This window comes from Triticum dicoccoides, chromosome 3B (genome assembly GCF_002162155.2).
Source record: "Triticum dicoccoides isolate Atlit2015 ecotype Zavitan chromosome 3B, WEW_v2.0, whole genome shotgun sequence".
Classification (NCBI taxonomy): Eukaryota; Viridiplantae; Streptophyta; class Magnoliopsida; order Poales; family Poaceae; genus Triticum; species Triticum dicoccoides.
This window is the reverse complement of record NC_041385.1, coordinates 784,638,996-784,657,912: the sequence shown is the minus strand read 5'-3', so window position 1 is coordinate 784,657,912 and position 18,917 is coordinate 784,638,996. Positions and strand designations below refer to the sequence as shown.

At 45.8% G+C, this 18,917-nt stretch overlaps 1 protein-coding gene across 4 annotated transcripts; it reads left to right on the top strand.

Annotated features, from left to right (window-relative positions):
* Positions 1-13,447: 13,447 nt before the first annotated feature.
* Positions 13,448-16,012, top strand: LOC119278462 (jasmonate O-methyltransferase-like). Of its 4 annotated transcripts, XM_037559814.1 has the most exons (6): positions 13,448-13,556; positions 13,649-13,746; positions 14,629-15,021; positions 15,127-15,393; positions 15,479-15,595; positions 15,692-16,012. In XM_037559814.1, exons 1-6 carry the CDS (start codon positions 13,538-13,540, stop codon positions 15,812-15,814), a joined length of 1,017 nt encoding a protein of 338 aa, XP_037415711.1. In that variant the 5' UTR covers positions 13,448-13,537; the 3' UTR covers positions 15,815-16,012. The 4 variants fall into 4 exon arrangements, with proteins under 4 accessions (XP_037415711.1, XP_037415708.1, XP_037415709.1 ...); XM_037559811.1 differs by having other exon boundaries at positions 15,479-16,012; XM_037559813.1 differs by having other exon boundaries at positions 13,464-13,556; positions 13,621-13,746; positions 15,479-16,012.
* Positions 16,013-18,917: the final 2,905 nt, after the last annotated feature.

Genomic DNA, 18,917 nt, shown 5'->3' with positions numbered 1-18,917 from the left:
CCCCCGACCAGCCGGCCCTCTCCAACGTGAGGACTTATTCACCTTTTTTAGTTTTGTACCTACTGTTTTTTACCTGCTGTGATATGAATTGTTCACACAAGCCTGTATCCGTATGTTGGCGGCAGTAGTTGATGCCCAATGGCAGACATGTGTTTACATGAGTTGTTATTCTATTCAAGTGGTTGAACTAAGCCATTTTTATTCAGTTTGCTCTCTTCTATGCCAAAGCCATTTTTATTCAGTCTGCAAGTGACGTTATGCAACTAGCAATTATATATGTGCTCCCTGGGTATATGAAAAGTTGAGGGGGCATCTGTGGACGGTTTTGGAGTTCATGGTGATATTTGGACTCAGGATATAGTTGAGCAGTGTACTAGGCATCTGCTAATTTTCATGGTAAAATATGCTAGTTTCTGTTCTTCACAGAGAAGGCTAGAACGAGTGCCTAGACTAGCAAGTTTCTATGACTTATTTTAGTTTTTTGGTTCTGTTTGTAGGTGGATAGTTTGCAAAATATTGATCAATGGATGTCATTAGCACTATGATTTTTTCGAATGGTGGAATTAGCATTCTTTGTTGTGTCGCTTGATGATCTAAGTTTTTTTGTCGGTAAAATTTACAGGCTTTCTGGTGTTGCATATCTTTGGAGTCATCGTCGTCGAAGGCATTGGTCTGTGATTTCATCGCTGTTTGACTACTTCGTCTACAGTCGAGGGTGAGCTACGAATCCATCTTAATAATCATGTCACTAGATTTTCTTTTCTCGTCAAGTCGCGTAACCTAGACGTCTCCCGTCCGAAATGGTTGCATTGATAAATATGCATTCAATTGCATATTTATCACCGCAGCTCTTTCGGATTGTCCAGCGCTTTCAATGGACAGCCCGAGGATGTGTAGATTGGGTACGTTGTTCATGCTCTACCCCGTTCCGAGACAGGATTTCAGCGGCGCCTCCCTATTGTTCTCCGGATGCACATTCTCTCGGCATTTTGCCGAGACATGTATTTGGAGAACAGCGGGGAGGTGCTGCCGAAATTTTGTCTCGGAATGGGGTAGAGCATGGACCGTACTCAATCTACACATTCTCGGGTGGGATTAGGACCCATCTTTACCTATTAGAGATGTAGGTGGATTAAATGTCGTTTCTCGTCAACCTTGTAAAAAATAAAATATTGATGTGGGTAATTTAAATGACTCCTTAATTTTGTTGTGTGGCTTCCAATAAAGCAGAGATGGCAGATAATCAGTGGATGTATAGTGGGTTTTTCCGTCGGAATCAAGTAACAACAGAGTGGGTCAAGAAAACTGATGTGTTTTTGAAAGAGATATTCCGTAGTCCAATGAGGATGGTGCCAGAATGCACGTGTGCCAAATGTGAGAGACGTATCCGCAGAGATAAGAGTGAGATGACTAAGCACCTTCGCACGAATGGATTTATGCCCAACTTTAATATGCCGATAAACTTTGCCCAGCGGGACCGTGGTAGAGAGGATGTGATACGACAATGCATCACTGGTTATGAGGACGATGGGGTTAGAGACATGCTAGATGATGTCTTTGCTGCACAGCCGACACCTCCGTCACATTTAGCGAATGAACCGGAGGAGCCGGAGGAAACCGCAAAGGCCTTCCTGGAAATCTTGGCCTCGTCAAAGAAACCTCTCTATGAGGGTGCCAAGCTGTCTGTGCTGGATGCCATCTCGCAACTGATGGCAGTGAAGGTTGAGTACGGCTGTAGCCGAGGTTGCTTCGAAGCATTTCTGGGAGTATGGGCTAGCAGCCTGCCCGAGGGCCATGAACTGCCGAAAACCATGTACGGTACAAAGAAAATCATGAAGGCGCTCTCCATGGACTATGAGAAAATACATGTTTGTCCAAAGAATTGCCTTTTGTTTAGGCATGAGTATGCGGATGACAACTACTGTAGGAAGTGCGGTTCCTCTCGGTATATTGAGGTGGTCGATAAGCATGGTCAGAAGCGGCAGCTAAAAATCCCTATGAAGGTTCTTCGGTATCTTGATTTTATAAAAAGACTGCAGCGCCTTTTCATCACCGAGGAGTCTGCCAAAATGATGAAGTGGCACAAGGAAGGGAAAAGGTACAATCCAAAAAAAATTGTACATACATCAGAAGGTGAAGCATGGAAGTCATTCGATATAAAGTACCCGGAGGAAGCAGCCGAGGCTGGGAATGTCAGAATTTCTATAACAGGTGATGGGTTCAATCCATATGGTATGTCGTCTAATCCATACAGCTGCTGGCCCGTATTTGTTATTCCGCTCAATCTCCCTCCCGGTGCCATAATGCAACGCAAGACCATGTTCCTGTCGCTTATAATTCCGGGGCCTGAATATCCAGGGAAGAATTTGAGTGTGTTTATGCAGCCGTTGGTGGATGATTCGCACCATTCTTGGTACTTCCCGAGGTTGACATACGACCGGCATCTGCAGAAAAATTTCTTGATGAAAGTTTGGCTATAGTATTGCATGTGTGACTTTCCCGGCTATGCCCTGTTCTGCGCATGGTGTACAAGTGGAAAGATGCCTTGCCTAGTGTGCATGCAGGCCTTGATTTTCATTTGGCTGAAGAAGGGTGGCAAGTATGTTGCCTTTGACCAGCATCGACAGTTCCTCCCTCCAGACCATCCTGATAGGGAAGACAAGAAGAACTTCACAAAAGGCAAAGTTGTCCATGAAGTAAACGAGATTCCAACGTTTTCTGGTGCGGATGTGCTTGCTCAGCTCAAAGCTCTTAAGCCTGCCGGTGAAGGGAAAGGCAAAGGCAAAGGGAAAGGGAAAAAATGTTTGAAGGATATGGTGAGACGCACAACTGGACTCACATTACGCCCTTCACGCAGCTTCCCTATTTTAAGGACCTCAAACTTCCATACAACATCGACGTGATGCACACCGAAAAGAATGTCGCGGAGTCCCTTTTTAACACGATCCTCAACATTCCTGATAAGACAAAGGATAATGTTAATGCTAGAGTCGATCAACGGAATATTTGTGATAGACCATGTCTTCACATGCAACCTCCCACAGGCAGTCGAAAATCTTCGTTCAAGCCAGATGCTGACTTCGTACTTAAAAAGGATCATAAGATGGAGGCATTCAAGTGGCTGAAACACGTCGTGAAGTTCACTGATGGTTATGCGTCGAATATAAGTAAGGGGGTCAATCTTTCAACGGGCAGAGTGACCGGGCTCAAGAGTCATGACTATCATGTATGGATTGAGTGGATTATGCCGGTGATGGTTCGGGGCTATGTTCCCGAGCGTGTCTGGCGTGTGCTTGCGGAGTTAAGCCATTTCTTCCGAACGCTTTGTGCTAAAGAAGTATGTCCTGAGAAGATAAAAGAAATGCATAAGAAGGCGCCGGAGTTGATATGCAAGCTAGAGAAGATCTTCCCGCCAGGCTTCTTTACTCCGATGACACATCTCATTTTGCACCTTACGAACGAGGTATTGTTGGGGGGACCTGTGCAATATCGTTGGCAGTACGGCCCTGAGAGACAGAACAAGCATCTGAGACAGAAATGTGGAAACAAAGCTAAGATTGAAGCTTCCATAGCTGAGGCAGTTATCCTAGAGGAGGTGGCAGACCTCAGGACAGCCTACTATTCGCACCATGTTCCCATGTTGCACAATAAGGTGTCTCGATACAATACAGAAGAACCCAAGTATAAACCCAAGTTGCCTCTATTCACTGGGCAAGGTGGCAGGGCTGGATGCTCGACATCTTATGTCATGCCACGAGATGAGTGGGAGGATGTCATGTTCTATATCTTGCACAACATCAAGGAAGTTGAGGATGAGTGGATGAGGTAATACCTTTGCACCATTCTTTTAGTCAATTCATTATGTTCACTTTGCCTAGTTCTTATACCGCTTTTCTTATTGCAGTCGATTCGTTGAGGAAGAGTGGACGGGAATGCTGCCTCCTACTGAAGCGGAGGCACTTGCTCTTCTCCGAAAGGGTGCTGATGGAAGGAAAAATTTTGTTGCGTGGTTCATGGAGAAAGTAATATTTCACACTTCCCTATTACCCATTTCACACTTCCAATTAAACTCATGCACCCTATTATTTCAATTAAACTTGTAGGGAAATGATCCGAATGAATCAATGGATGAAGAATTGAGATGGGTTTCCATGGCTTTTGACCCTACCGTCATGACATGCCAAAAGTATGATGTGAATGGGTATCGCTTCCATATAGAGGAGCACCAGAACAGTCGGCCTAATCCCAAAACCATAAATACCGGAGTCTTCACCGAAGGAGATAATAAAGTAGATTACTACGGAAGGGTAGGAAAAATATACGAGCTTACATTCAAATGTGGCCGTAAACACCTAAGTCTCACTGTGTTCAAATGTCGATGGTTCGACCCCAAAAATGGTCTGAGACATACGCCTTCTGTTGGTTTAGTTGAAGTTAAACCATCAACCGTCTATGCTGGAGCTGATCTCTCTATCGCCGCTACCCAGGCCACACAAGTATATTATCTGCCTTACCCATGCCAGAAAGAGTACCTAAAGGGTTGGGAAGTTGTGTTCAAGGTGTCGCCACATGGTAAGCTACCGGACCCGAACGATGCTGATTACTACAATATAAACCCCATGACATACGAGGGAGTGTTCTTTCAAGAGGAACATGATGACGTGGTCCGAAACAAGGAGGATGATGACTTGGGTTATGTTGACCTGGACCCAGACGACGATGGCGCACGGATTGATGGTGAGGCAGTTGTGAATCAAAGAGACATAATTATGCTTGAAAAGTTAAATGAAGACGCTGACGCTGACGATGAGGAAGAGCCTCCACCTCCGTCAGACAACGAAGAAGATATGCGGGATAGTGATGATGAGACCGGTCGACAAATAGATTACAATAGTGATGATTCATATGGGTTCTAGAAAATGTATGTTCTTTTAATAATGTGCTCTTCCGTTATTAATGTCTTTCCTGTATGCTTGTTTTTTTATATCCTTACTAATTGTTTATTCTCGTCTCAATGCAGGTTTGCTAATCATGGACAAGTCCAGCGGTGCCAGTTTCCTCAGTAAACTCAAAGGAGGACTTACTCGGAGTGGACGAGCCCACAAGGTTCCCTCCCGACTACGCGAGGATGGCACCTCACAGGGAGGTGGAGGGTTCGGGGGAGGAGACCCTAGAGGAGGAGGGGGTGGGGGGAGAGCCCCTAGAGGACGAGGAGGTGGGGGAAGAGGCAACCAGGCCAAAAAACTCCGGGCCGTGTCCGAAATAGGAGGGTCTTCTTTGATGCCCTCCTATGCTGATGCAGCTTCTGAGTCTGAGGAAGAGGAGTATGTTCCTGATGTCGAGGAGGAGGAGAGTGAGGAGGAGGAGGCCGAGGAGGAGGAGGCCGAGGAGGAGGGTGAGGAGGACGGCGAGGAGGGTGGAGGGGAGGTTGACCCCGAGTTGTGGGGTAACTTGCCACCGGGTGCTCCGCAGGGGTGGCTGCGTGGTAATGCCGGAGTACCTACACCACCTTCTATCAAAGCGCACAAGTGGCTCATTGAACCTGCGAGGACAGAGTAAGTGCATCTCAATCATATTTTCAACACATGACAACATTTTTTTATTGTACACATGGCAACCCTTTGATTCTTTTGCAGTAACTGGATCCTTCGCGGAAAGGGCCGTAAACCGAACGACCTTCTCACTGTCCTGTTGAAGTAGTTTTGGCCTGGCCTATTCTGCCCGTGGCCAGACAGGGACCCGTAGCTGCGTGTTTTGGCCACAAGCTGGGCCCACTACGAGGCTTGCAGCAACGCGGAGTATGGGACGGCCGCTAAGGCCGTGATCACCAAATTTTGGGTAAGTTCCCTTTTGAATCACTTGTCTTCAGTTTCGTTCATAGTTTATCATTGAATCACTCAACTCATGCCTTGTTTGCTTCTGGTTTATGCATGATTGCAGCAACTCTATATAGTTCTTGACGAGCACAAGGCCAGAGCCGACGTGGTCTTACTTGCGTCTGCAAAGAAGAAAGCTCGTCAGTTGCAGTACAAGGTGCGTTGGGTTGCCGTCTCACAGTACTACCACATCTACCTGCAACAAAAGATGACCAAAACTCAAGCACAGAGGCAAAAAATTACCATGAGCAGGGAGCAGTTCATGATGGTAACTATTACTGACTTTTCATTGTTTCAAGGAGTCAACGATATGTTTCATGCTCACATGTCATGCTTCCAAAATTTGCATAGGTTGTTCCTCGTTGGTGCTATGGAAGGCATGACGGATGGGCGTGTTTGGTGGATAGGTGGGTCGGTGACGATCCAGAGTTTGTTGCCAAGAGCATCAAGGCCCGGGCTAACCCTGGAAAAGACGGGACACGCGGCCAAGGAAGCAGGAACCACTGGGGCTTCAAGGCCATGAAGGTATATCTATATGAAAGATGCATTTTGGTTCTTCTTTACCGTCATGTTCTTATGTATGGCTAACTTCTGTTTAACGTTGCAGGAGGACAAGTTGCGGAGGCCGCTCTCAGACATGGAGTCGTGGAAGCTGGCCCGCGAGCGGAGTGATCGCAAGGAGGGCGAGAGCCAGTACTACGGCAACACCGAGCAACACCTGGAGTCTTACACTCAGAACTATCAGAAGTTGCATCCGAATGTTCCCGTTCCTGAGGTCGCCCAGTCTCAGATCGACGACACGGCAGTGGTGGCCATCCAGGGTAAGTCCCATGGCCGGTATCCGTGTTTTGATGGCTTGATCACTCTGTCGATCTCGTACACACGGCTTCGAGCTACCAACCCGAGCCCGTTAGAGAGTACGGGGCATTCGCAGCCTCCCTTAGTCCGCCAACGTGCGGTAAGTACTTCCCCTTATCTTCTTTGTCTCTATCTTTCTTAGTTTATTTTCATCACTGCCCACTTAGAAACAACCTCAATTTGTAGGCATATCAGGCCTTTCTCGAGCATAGGCATATTGAGGTGAGGGAGTACTTGCAACGAGTGAAGGCAAACGATGATTACAGCCGTCAAGTGATGGCGGTTAGTTTTGCCCTCTTAAACCAAGCTCAAATTTGCACTTTCATTCCTTCTGACTTTGTTGATCACGGCTTGTTTCTAAGTGGACTTGTTTAACTAACATCCAGGCTATGTTGGCGTCTTGGACTAACCGCACGGAGCCACCACAAGTTGGACCCCCACCACCAGCTGTGGGAGACGCCCCACACATTCCCACGTTCGAGGAATGGCTGGCACTAGGCGGTGATACTCCGGTTAGTAAATTTGCCTAACTAATGACAAACTAGTTCTCGTTCATTCAACACTATCATGTCATATTTACCGTTAGAATCTTCTTTCAAACATGTAAGGGACTGGTGACTCGACTCCTGCTCCGTCGACCCCAGTCACTCCGATCTGGCAGAGTGATGGTGGTCGCGGTGGCGGTTTTGGCGGAGGTGGACTTGGCGGTGGCGGTTTTGGCGGAGGTGGACTTGGTGGTGGTGGTGGTTTTGGCGGAGGTGGACTTGGCGGAGGTGGTGGTTTTGGCAGAGGTGGACTCGGTGGTGGTTTTGGCGGAGGTGGACTCGGTGGTGCTTGATGTCGATGATGATTCCGTGTATGCGGTCGTTGTGCCATGTCTTTCATGTTTCAACTTTTATGATGTTTCATGTCTTGCACTACTCTTATGTTCGTGAACTTTCGCCGGTGATGATCTTTAGATGATGAACTTGACTATGTTTAAATGATGATGATGAACTGTCATATTTCACATTATTCTGTTTTGAAATGCTGTCAAATGAATTGGAAAAAAGAAAACAGGGAGGAAAAAAAATATGCCTACGGCAAAGCCGTCGGCATATATACGCTCAGGAGCCACCAGGAGGCGACACGTGGCAGGGCTATGCCTACGGCAAAGCCGTCGGCATAGATTTTACATCTATGCCGACGGCTTTGCCGTAGGCATATCTTTGCCACGTGTCGCCTCCTGAGCCGCCAGCAGTTTTGACGGCGCCGTCTGTTGCCGTCAGACGGAAAACTACGCCGACGGCTAAACTATGCCGATGGCTTCCCCAAGGCCGTCGGCATACCCTCCTATGCCGACGGCTATATTATGTCGACGGTCTGACAGGAGTACGCTGACGTGATCTACACTGACGGGGCTATGCCGACGGCAGCCGACGGCATAGGACCTATGCCGACGGCCCTTGGCCGTAGGCATAGCCCACGAGTCCGCTAGTGTCTCTGAAAATATAATGCTCTTGCTCTTGAAAGTTTAGAGTTTCTGTAGTGTTATTTTATTCTATAAATAGATGTCCTGCTCACTTGCTTGTGTAGCATAGATGTGTTAGTAAGAATGCAAACTGAACCATAATATCAGGCTTAGAGATGCACGTCCCTAATAACAATGGTCACAATTGTGCAGCGCATATGTGCAATTTTGGCCACTGACTATAACAAATTGTTGGAAATACAGACCACTATGTGCATTCGGCAAAACCTCTGTACAGTCACACTAGCACATGTCTCTGACCGAGGAATAACTTCAACTTCTGCATACTAGTCGATTAGAGTTAACACTACATGCCACCATCTAGAAGAACCCAGCCGTACCAAAAGCAAGGAACAATCTAATGCACTTTTGACATGAAGCCTAAGATGAAGAGACATAATTTTGGCTGGTTTCAGATTGATCAAACACACTGGAATATATATCAATCTGGCAGTTAAATTTGCATATTCGATTGATAGAGTAAACTGCATCCACACACACAAAATTGTCGCCGGTATGTACGACTTGTCTCACAGGACTAGAAACATGCTACGGACAACTGAATGTGAACAACTGAGCAATTACCCTGCAATAGCACATGATACATCTAGTCACAAATGATCATAATGAACTTAGACAATCTGCTCAAGACGCTATTCCTGGTGATGTCCTGCTCCAGGCAATCCACTCTCGACCAATGGTACTCAGTTGGTCTTGTGCCGGTCACAAAAAAAAGGAAAATGGCTGGCAGTTACATGACCTGGGACCTGCACCTGATCGACAATGATAAACCTTTGAGTGGATTCCAAGTTTTACCCTCTAATTTGATAGTTTCGACACTAATTACCCAGTTTAGCAGAATTTCATCAACACACAAAATTGTCGCCACTATGTACATTTATCTGCACGGAAAAGAAATCTCACACACGCAGATCGGCAGATAGATGCCAAGGGGAATGCACGCTACAGAATAGTGAACGTGGGTGGCCTCCAAGTGATGTAAGAAGTTTTTTTAAACAAACCATTGCTTTGTTTAACTTAATAATGGATTACAGTCTAATTGTTTAGTACTCCCTCTATATCATGTAGGGCGTTTTTTGGCCTAGATTGAGACTAAAGAAGTTTTATATTTTGATAAAGAGGGAGTGCTAATTAGGAATCCAGGTATTACATCAAAGCACACGCTCAGATCAGAATTAAGAGCTTCTTTTGCACACGGATGCGCAGCCCAATTTGCTTCGCAGTGAATCGAAATAAGCCTAAAACTCAGGAGGGGGTTGCACAACTATTTCACTTCATTCAAAATATGAATACATTTAATTTGAAATTTCGAATGTCCCACTCATCATGCCATAACTGTGCGATACTTAAGCGATATGTGAGCAGCTGAGCATATTACATACAGTGGGCAGTGGCACACAATACAACCAGTAACAAATGATCAGATTGAACTTTCCCTGAAAAGGGAAAATGATCAGGATGAACTAGAGATGACAGGCGTGAGCCTTGAGGCGTAATTCCTGGTGATGTGCAGCTCCCCCAAATCTCCGTTCTGGTGAGGGCCACAAAATGCTACGCTCATGGCTGGTTCTGGACCGTGTTTGTGAGTGTTTTATTCTCATCACAACCATGCACGCTGGAGATCTTTTATTCTTGACAGAGACCAACACTGAATGTTAGGTGGTTCGAAATACCACTGTCCTCTGCTTGCTGTTGTAGCATTACAAGGACATTCTGGGCTCTCGAGATTGAGTCCATGTCTAAAATTTTATTCGTTCCATTTCATAGTACGATCCAATGAACACACTCTCAACAGAATACAGTAATATAACTGTAGAAGTACAACACCTACCCGGCTGAAACAGGTGGACATCTGAATTAATCTACTAAACCCATCTAGCAACAGAACCTAAAAATTGTGCCCCAGATTTTTATATGCAAAGCACAACTTAAGTTTGTATCAATAGCATTTGCGCTACAAATCATGCCAGAAATCCAACAGAGAACGGAGAGGAAAGGGGAAGAACAGAGAGCTCGGGCTGGACGAATGGTTTATATAGGAGCTCTTTAGTCCCGGTTCGTGACACAAACTGGGACTAAAGGTGTGCCTCTAGTCTCGATTTGTGTCACGAACCGGGACTAGAGGGGTTCGTGGGGCCCCAGCCTGCCACCATCCCTTTAGTCCCGGTATGTGACACAAAGCGGGACTATAGGTACAAAACGAACTAGGACTAATGATGCCCGTGCCCCCGTGCCCTAGCCGTTGGAACCGGGACTAATAGTTACATTAGTCTCGGGCCGTAAACAAACTGGGACTAATGAGGTGAACATAAGGTCCTTTATCTACTAGTGGTTTGTCCTCGTTTCCACGAGGATCAGCCAATTCTGTTAAGCTTCATGCACTAGCCAATGCAACCAAAAGTCTAAACTGATGGAAAGGGCTAGTGCAGTCCACATATACTATAACACCCCCTCTTACGTGTGACGGGAAGACAAGTCAACACGTGCAACCGGAGGAGAGCGACATCGTGCGAAACTCATATATGACTCAAGAGGCCTCTACATGGACACAAAGGGGGGCTACCGGCAATTTTTAATGAATTGCGAAAGCCAGGACTTGAACTCAAGACCTTAGCTCTGATACCGTGTTATGTTAGGGTTCACACACTAGCCAATGCAACCAAAAGTTTGAACTAATGGAAAGGGCTAGTGCAGTCCACATATACTGTAACACCCCCTCTCTCGTGTGACAGGGAAGATAAGTTAACACGTGCAACCGGAAGAGAGCAGCGGCACAGGAAACTCACGTATGACTCAAGAGGCCTCTACGTGGACACAAAGGGGGGCTACCAGTAATTTTTAATAAATTACTGGTGTAAGAACTTGAATTCAAGACCTTAGCTCTGATACCATGTTAAGCTTCATGCACTAGCCTTTGGTTGTGTTGGCTAGTGCATGAAGCTTACCATGGTATCAGAGCCTAAAGCCTTGCGTTCAAGTCCTGGCTTTCGCAGTTTATTCAAAATTTCTGTTGCCCCCCTCTTATGTCCACACATAGGCCTCTTGAACCATACATCTGAGTCTATTCATGTGTTGACTTCCCGCGTCACACGTGAGAGGTGGTGTTACCATGTTAAGCTTTATGCACTAGTCAACGCAACCAAAAGTCTGAACTAATGGGAAGGCTAAGCAATCCACATATACCGAAAAAGGCTTTCGCCCCGCTTTATATATAAAGCACCGAACCTCATACATCCGAACCATACAACACGACACCCCAAACGCACGCACCCAAAACAAGATACAGAGGTGTCGAAGATCAGTTAAGCCAACTCGAAGCAAACAACAAATGTACAACAAGCATCACTACAAAGATGACGGAGCCCTCCACAGAGAACAAGCCACCGTGAAGAACGTAGCTGACCGTCAATGAACCGTGCGCCCCAAGGTAGTGCCAGGAAGGACACGACACCATTGCGCCGCCACCACTCGATCCAAAGGATCAAGATTTTCACCGGGAGCAACACGGAGGATCAGGAGAGACCGCGACGGAGCCTACAAGAAGGGGATGACGCCCACGGACGCCACCATCGTCGGTCTGACCATGGTCAGACATGCATTTCACCCCGGCATACCACTCCACCTCCAATCAGGGTATGCCCGGCCAAGAGGCCTGCCGCACCACTGCCACGGATCGTCATGCCAGAGCCACCCCGCCGCCCACGCGACTAGGGCCGCCAGTCCGCACCCAGCTGCGAGCTCGGCCTATGAACATCGCAGCTCCCACCATAGAGCCACCGCCGTGCCACCCGACACCCCCAATGGCCGCCCAGAGGAGCGAATCTCCACCACCAGCAGACCCCTAACAGTGTTAGAGCCGCCAGCGACGACAAGCCTCGACAGATGGGGTCGAAGGCAACCAGGCCAGGGGAAAGAGGAAGGGGCGGAGCGGTGCGAGACCTCGACCGGCACACCCCCGTGCCGGTGACGGGTGGGCAAACGCCCCACCACGGCCTCCAGACAGATCGCGAAGAGCAAGCCGGACACCCGCCCGACGACGAGGACGCCCGGATGGTTAAGATCAGCCCCGTAGACGGCGACAGGAGGTGCCCCGCTGGGCCTCACACACCGGCCACCGGCAGCCGCGCGAGCAGCAGCAGACGCGCCTACGCCCCGCCGGCAGGCGCCCCGCGCCGTCCGTGACCACCAGGCAGCAGATCTGGCCGGGCCAGACTAGGCCACTACCGCTCCTGCCAAGGACGCGCCCGCGCCCACGAAGCCCACCACGCCGCTGCCACGCACCCGCGACCCCGCCGCCAGCGCCCGCCGCCACGCCGCCAGCGCCCATCGTCAGCGCAACACCACGCCCGCCGCTACCGGCCCGCGCCAGCCGCCACCGAGCGAAGGGAGGAAGGGCCCCGCCGCCGCCGACGCCGGTAGGCTTCTCCCATCAGCGCCTCCGGCTGCGGCGAGGAGAAGAGGAGAGGAGGAGGGAGGACTGATTCGACGGCTAGGGTTTCCCTCCCGGGTCGCTCGCGGGAGCGACAAAGGAGGGGGGGAGGAGAGTTGATATAGAACAGTTGTCCTCATATACACTTCAACAAATTCAATGTTTTCAGAAAGTCCAACGAGCATGGATTATTATCTTCCCCTTGAAGATGCATCATTATCCAATAGCAATTCTTAAAGATTATATACTCTGCATATAAATCACCAAAAAAAAAAACTCACCCGTTGTCACGAAAAATATATACCACTATGATGAAACAAAAGGCCACATTAAGCTCCGGGGATCAGTTTTATTTTCCGTGCTTAATATAAAACCTCTGGTAAGAATTTCTCGCGTAGACTGTAATCTGTAGAGACAGAAATTTGGTAAAATAATTTGTATGGCTGCTTACAGAATGAATGGATGAGGATCATCGTCAGTAGATGACTTATCCAAACAATTGTCTGCCATGTCCAAAACTATTATCAGCAGGTTTCAGGTGCTTGTTACATCTTTCTTGCCGGCTCATCATTCAACAGTGGTACCTACAGGTTAGTGAAACATATGCATCATTGTACTCTGCTGTGTGCTGTCACTTGTACTCTGCTGTGCATCATTGTCCAACAACGATTCTTAAAGGTTACTCTGCATACCTGCTGTCGCTGTAAATAAAACGAAAAATCTATACCACCACCGAATTGGCTGCAGCGGCCACTGCTAATGCCTAATGGTCCCTGGTAAACCCAAATATCTGCTCTCAACGCCGTTGGAAGCAGAGCAGAGCAAGAGGAGCGAGTGGCAGTGATGGCGGCGTTGAGAGGGGGTAGGTCATTATCTGGTGTGCCACTTGGGTACCAGCACTTTCCCCATTTATCTGGTTCCTGCAGATTCAATCAAGATCTAACTGAAGTTCAGCCCAGCTTGCTCCGAGCAAAATCATGGCCTCCAAACAGACTGTGCATATGAATCAAGGACAAGGAGAAATAAGCTATGCTCGTAACTCAAGCTATCAGGTATCTTCTTCACTCTCCATTCATCCGCTGATGCTGTTTGCTGTTACCTTTTTCTTAAACAGTTTGACTTCCAAAACTGAACTTGTTCATGATGAGAAATTATCAAGATTTCTCCAGCTATACTGCTTATACTGCTGAGACTTAAAAGAACCAGCTAAGCTCTGCATAAATCAGGCTTACTGCATATCTCCCTACATGTCCTTTTGCATATGTAGATAAGAAATCGTAATGGGTAAAATTTGCTGAATCGATTTTCTGTATATGTCCTTTTGCATATCTCCGTACCATACGAGCTGTCTTACTGCATAGAGAGTTCTCTTCCTCTCTGCATCACGAGTTCTTTTTTTCTTTTCCTTTTTTGTGGGGAGCATCAGGAGCGAATAAAGCAACATCAAAGGAGAAAAAGAAAAACATTCGAGGCAACGAATCCCTATCTTGACAGTATTTATGTGCTGATGAATAGCAATTTGAAACAACGTTGGATAATTAGGAGTTTAGGACACTGCAGATAAAAACAATATGCAACATAATAATCAAGTGCTGTCAAATCAAGGCTTTTGCCAATGAACCTGGATGAAAATCAAATTATTTGTAAAAAGTAGAAAGTTGAGGACAACAGAAAATTAAAGTGAAAAACTAAACTGAATTTTACTTATTGTATCAATAGCTAGATGACACGTTTCATTGCTTGATAACAGCAGTATATACCATGTCAAATTGTAAGAATGCAGAAGTATATGTTGTTGCTTGTTTATGCTCCCACGCCGACGTGCCCCCTGCAAAATGGCCTGCATCCTGATAAATATAAATATGTGAGGAGTTAATTAGCACACTGTTCAACAAAAAAATTACAGTTTCTGAATGACTATACCTCGATTGCAGAACGCTGAGCAGAACAGGATGAAGCCTCTGATAGAAGAGGCAATCATTGACTTATGCAGCAACACCAACACCTTGTTGCACGGGAAGATGGTGATCGCGGACTTGGGCTGCTCCTCTGGTCCGAATGCGCTAGCACTGGTATCTACTGCCGTCATGGCCATCCATTGCCGCTGCCTTCATTTACAACAGCCACCACTGGAAGTGTGTGTGCTCCTCAACGACCTGCCTGATAATGACTTCAGCACAGTGGTGAAGAGCCTGGTCACACTCCGTCAAAGTAACGAGCCTGTCGTCGTGACCGGTATCATACCGCGGTCGTTTTACGAAAGGTTGTTCACTAGTGGCTCCTTGAATCTCGTGTGCTCATCCTGTAGCCTGCATTGGCTCTCAAAGGTGTGACTTTGATACTGCTCGAATGCTTGACCCGTTGTATCACTTGTCTATTATATAGACACAACACAATCGTCGATTACATAAGAAAAATCTTTACCACTGCAGGTTCCTGAAGTTCTAATAAGGGATCACATCCCGGCATACGACATCGATGAGCAAGCTAGGCGTGAAAGGCTCCCCATGGTCCATGAGGCTTATGCACACCAGTTCAAGACTGACTTCACACATTTCCTTAAGCTGAGAGCTAAAGAATTAGCTCCAAGTGGCCGAATGATTGTGTCTGTTATTGGGAGGCCTTCTGATGGAAGCACCTTCGAATTCTTTCACATATGGGAAGTCATAGCTCAAACTCTAAGTATCATGGTCTCAGAGGTACATTTCCACAATTTTCCGAATATAGAATTTTATCATTTGCCAGTGAACATGCGAGTATTAAATCTTTTGATATGGGTGATAGGGTGTGATTGATAAAGAGAAGTTTGATTCTTTCTACGTCCCGATGTACGGACCTTCTAGTGAGGAGATGAGGGCGATCATCCAAGAAGAGGGCTCGTTTTCAATGAGGGAGATGCAGGCACGGGGCCCTACAACTGTTACGGACGATGCTCTCCTCACCCCAACCATGTTCGTGAATGGGATGAGAGCCGTGTTTGAGCCGATAATTGTGCAGCATTTTGGAGACGTGATGGATGAGTTCGCGAGGATTGGGAAGCAGTATTGGAGCCTGGAGGGAAACTTGGAGAACATGCTTGCCAAGGACACGATGGTGGCTGTATCGCTCACCAAGGCATGAGGGTCAAGTAACTGGCAGTATCATTCGCCACGGGATACCATGTTTAGTCTTTGATGTGTTAGCCAACTCCCTGAATTCTTCAAGTCTAGGCACATCAATGGATATTCTACTGCAAGCTTGTTTTCATATCTTTGTTTTGTAAAGAGTTTGATGATGTAAACATATGTATTTTTTAATCAATTTTTGCTATATTGAATATATTTGGTGTAGGTTTGATACCGGGCCTTAACTTTGTGCATGGTGTTCTAACTTGGTTTATCTGTAGCAATGTGAGGGTATTCAGCTAATTTGGAGATTATCAAGAAATCTCCAAGTTTCTGCTTCAATGCACAGCGGCTAGTGCTGTTCATAATACCACCAGTCCACATTGATACATAAATTTTGTCCATGCTCAACAGGAATGAACTATTATGGTTCAGTTTCAGTTTCTTAGATTTCTAGTACTTGTGATGAAATTTTCATACTGTGTCTGATGGGGAGCACAATCTGTGATATAAATATAAGCCCTATTTCCTAGCTTATGTTAAGATCGAACATTACATGGAGTATTTATTCCTTAAATGAACAGCATCTGAAGTGCCTAGATTGAACAGCATCTGATTATTACACAACCCTTCTGTTCATATGCTAATTCTGGAAGACTAAAACTAAGTGCCTAGACTGCCAGAGAGTGTAACACTTATTCTGAATATTCTTTATAACTCTCTTCTCTTGCAGAAAGCTGACGGATTTTTGTGTGCGTGTAAACTCAGTTTTATTACATTAATAGTTGTGGCAACAGTTGAGACTATTGTAATACTCACTGTCTGATCCATAACAATAGTCCTGGTGTTCATGTTAATGCTCACAATGTATTGGAAATTCCAGTAAAATAGAGTACGTACTCGAAGTTCAGTTATCATTCGGTTTCTATATATGCTCGGTCGGAAGAGCCAACAAAATTCAACCATTTATTCAAAAAAATAAAAACAAACATGCCAAATAATAATTCTGCTGGTCTATAAAAATACTTATCCGAATATGACCTTATTACTGGTCGTTGACCTTCTTATTGCACCCAGTAAGCAGCCAGAAAATTCATCCCCAGTTGAGCATAGAAAAGAAGAACTGGACTTCCAGTTTGCAAGCAAAGGCATGACCTCAAAATGACAAGTCTGCTGATGTAAAACAAACTCTAGAAGTGACAGGTTGTTAATGTACGTATTATATACTGATCTGAATTTGACCTAATCTTTTATTCAGGTTGTTAAACTCTAGAAGTGACAGGTTGTCTCCGCGAGCCCTCTCCACGAAACCAGCTCAACTCTGCTTGCTGTCATCGCCGCCGTCTCCTCCGTCGGAGCTCTCCACCGGCGGAATAGTCTACGGGGGAATCAGAAGAAAATAATTGTGGTGAGTATGCATTGCCTCGAACAGGTTGCGGGCATGGGGAAAGGTAAGGGTGGATGGCAGACGACGGAGGCACCTGCGAGGAGGGAGGCGACCACGACCACCGATGAGCAGGCTAGCGACGGAGTCCCCATCGCCAGTCGCCCGCGGGCGTTCATCTCGATCGATCCGTGTGATGCCCACGCTAAGCTTGGTTTTTACGTTAAAAAAACGACGTGGCAGGGCGACGCTCAGTCTTTTTTTTGTTTGGACTTTTTTTTTAAACATCAGTACAGACACAAAGTCACAAACCCTCATATACACGCGCATACACTCACCCCTATAAACACACACACGCACATCCTACCACTATGAGCACCTCCAAAAGACCGAGCCGGCATATCATCTTGAAATTTACGAAGCCACCGTAGGCACCTCGTCGTCGACGGGAACGTAACTCCCACTAATGCGCATCGCCGGAAATCCTGAAATAAATCAAGGAATAAATGCAAGCACCAAAATTTGAACCCTGATGAGCTGGGTATACCACAATCCGACTTTGTTGTACTTTTTTGTGTTAAATAGGGAAAGGTGTGACAGCTCCCGGGTGCAAGGGCACCCTCATGAACAGTAACTTGAAAACAAGATGAATTTTTTTTCGAAAAATTCTGAAATTTTGGGGGATCAAATATGATCAAACTTTTGATGTTCTCGCAAATTTTCAGCCAGAAAAAACACTCAAGGAGCCCTCACAAAGAAAAATAGATTACTGCTCAAAAGTACACATAACTTTGAACACTGATTTTGTTTTTGTTTTTTGGCGAGGGCTCCACGAATGTTTTTTTATGCTAAAACTTTGCATGAACGTTGAATGTTTGATCATATTTGTTCCCCCAAAGTTTCAGATTTTTTTGATTCTTTTTTCATATTGTTTTGAATTTACAGTTCATGAGGGTGCCCCTGCACCCGGGAGCTGAAAGTCCAGTCTCTAAAAATAAAGACTGATCGTCGTTCCAGCGCACAAGCTAACACATAGTTTTCACTTTTTTTCTGTTTAGGATTTTGATACATTTTTCTTCTCTATTTTCAGAAATGTCATAGAAAATATACTTGGATATATATTTTCACTAAGTGCTCACATATTTCTATTGTATTTTTTTTAATAAATGTTCATATATTTTAAAAAGGTTCATGTATCGAAAAAGTGATGTGTATTTTTTAAATGTCCATGTGAATAAAGGTTGTTAGGATTTTTAAAACTGATGAATTATTCGGAAATCATGACAAATATTTGTTGAAAACACAATGAACATTTTTAAATGTACCCGGCAAACATTTTTTAAATGCATGATCAACATTTTCTACAATGAACTGGAAGAAAATGGGGAATGGAAAGAAAATGAAATAAAAAGTTTGATTCTTTTTATGTGCCGGTGTATGAAACCTTTCATCAGAGAAGTGAGAGAGGCCATCCAAGAAGAGAGCTCATTTTTTACCAGGCAGATGTAGGTGCATATGACCCTACAATCGATATGAATAATGTTCTCGGTGCCCCAAGCAGGTTTGTCAATCTTTTGAGAGTTTTATGTGAGCGAATATTAGTCCAACATTTTGGAGATGTCATGGATGAATTTTGTCACCGCTGCGGAGCGGCACTAGAGCCTGGAGGGCAACTTGCAAAGCCATGATGGCCAGGTACATTACGGAGACATCCACATTAAGTTACATCACAATT

Bases quoted from the DNA above. Each gene is read 5' to 3' on its own strand.
- LOC119278462 (XM_037559811.1), top strand. The intron at 13,747-14,628 runs GTATCTTCTTCA...CCTCGATTGCAG, and splicing joins CTCGTAACTCAAGCTATCAG to AACGCTGAGCAGAACAGGAT. The intron at 15,022-15,126 runs GTGTGACTTTGA...TTACCACTGCAG, and splicing joins GCCTGCATTGGCTCTCAAAG to GTTCCTGAAGTTCTAATAAG.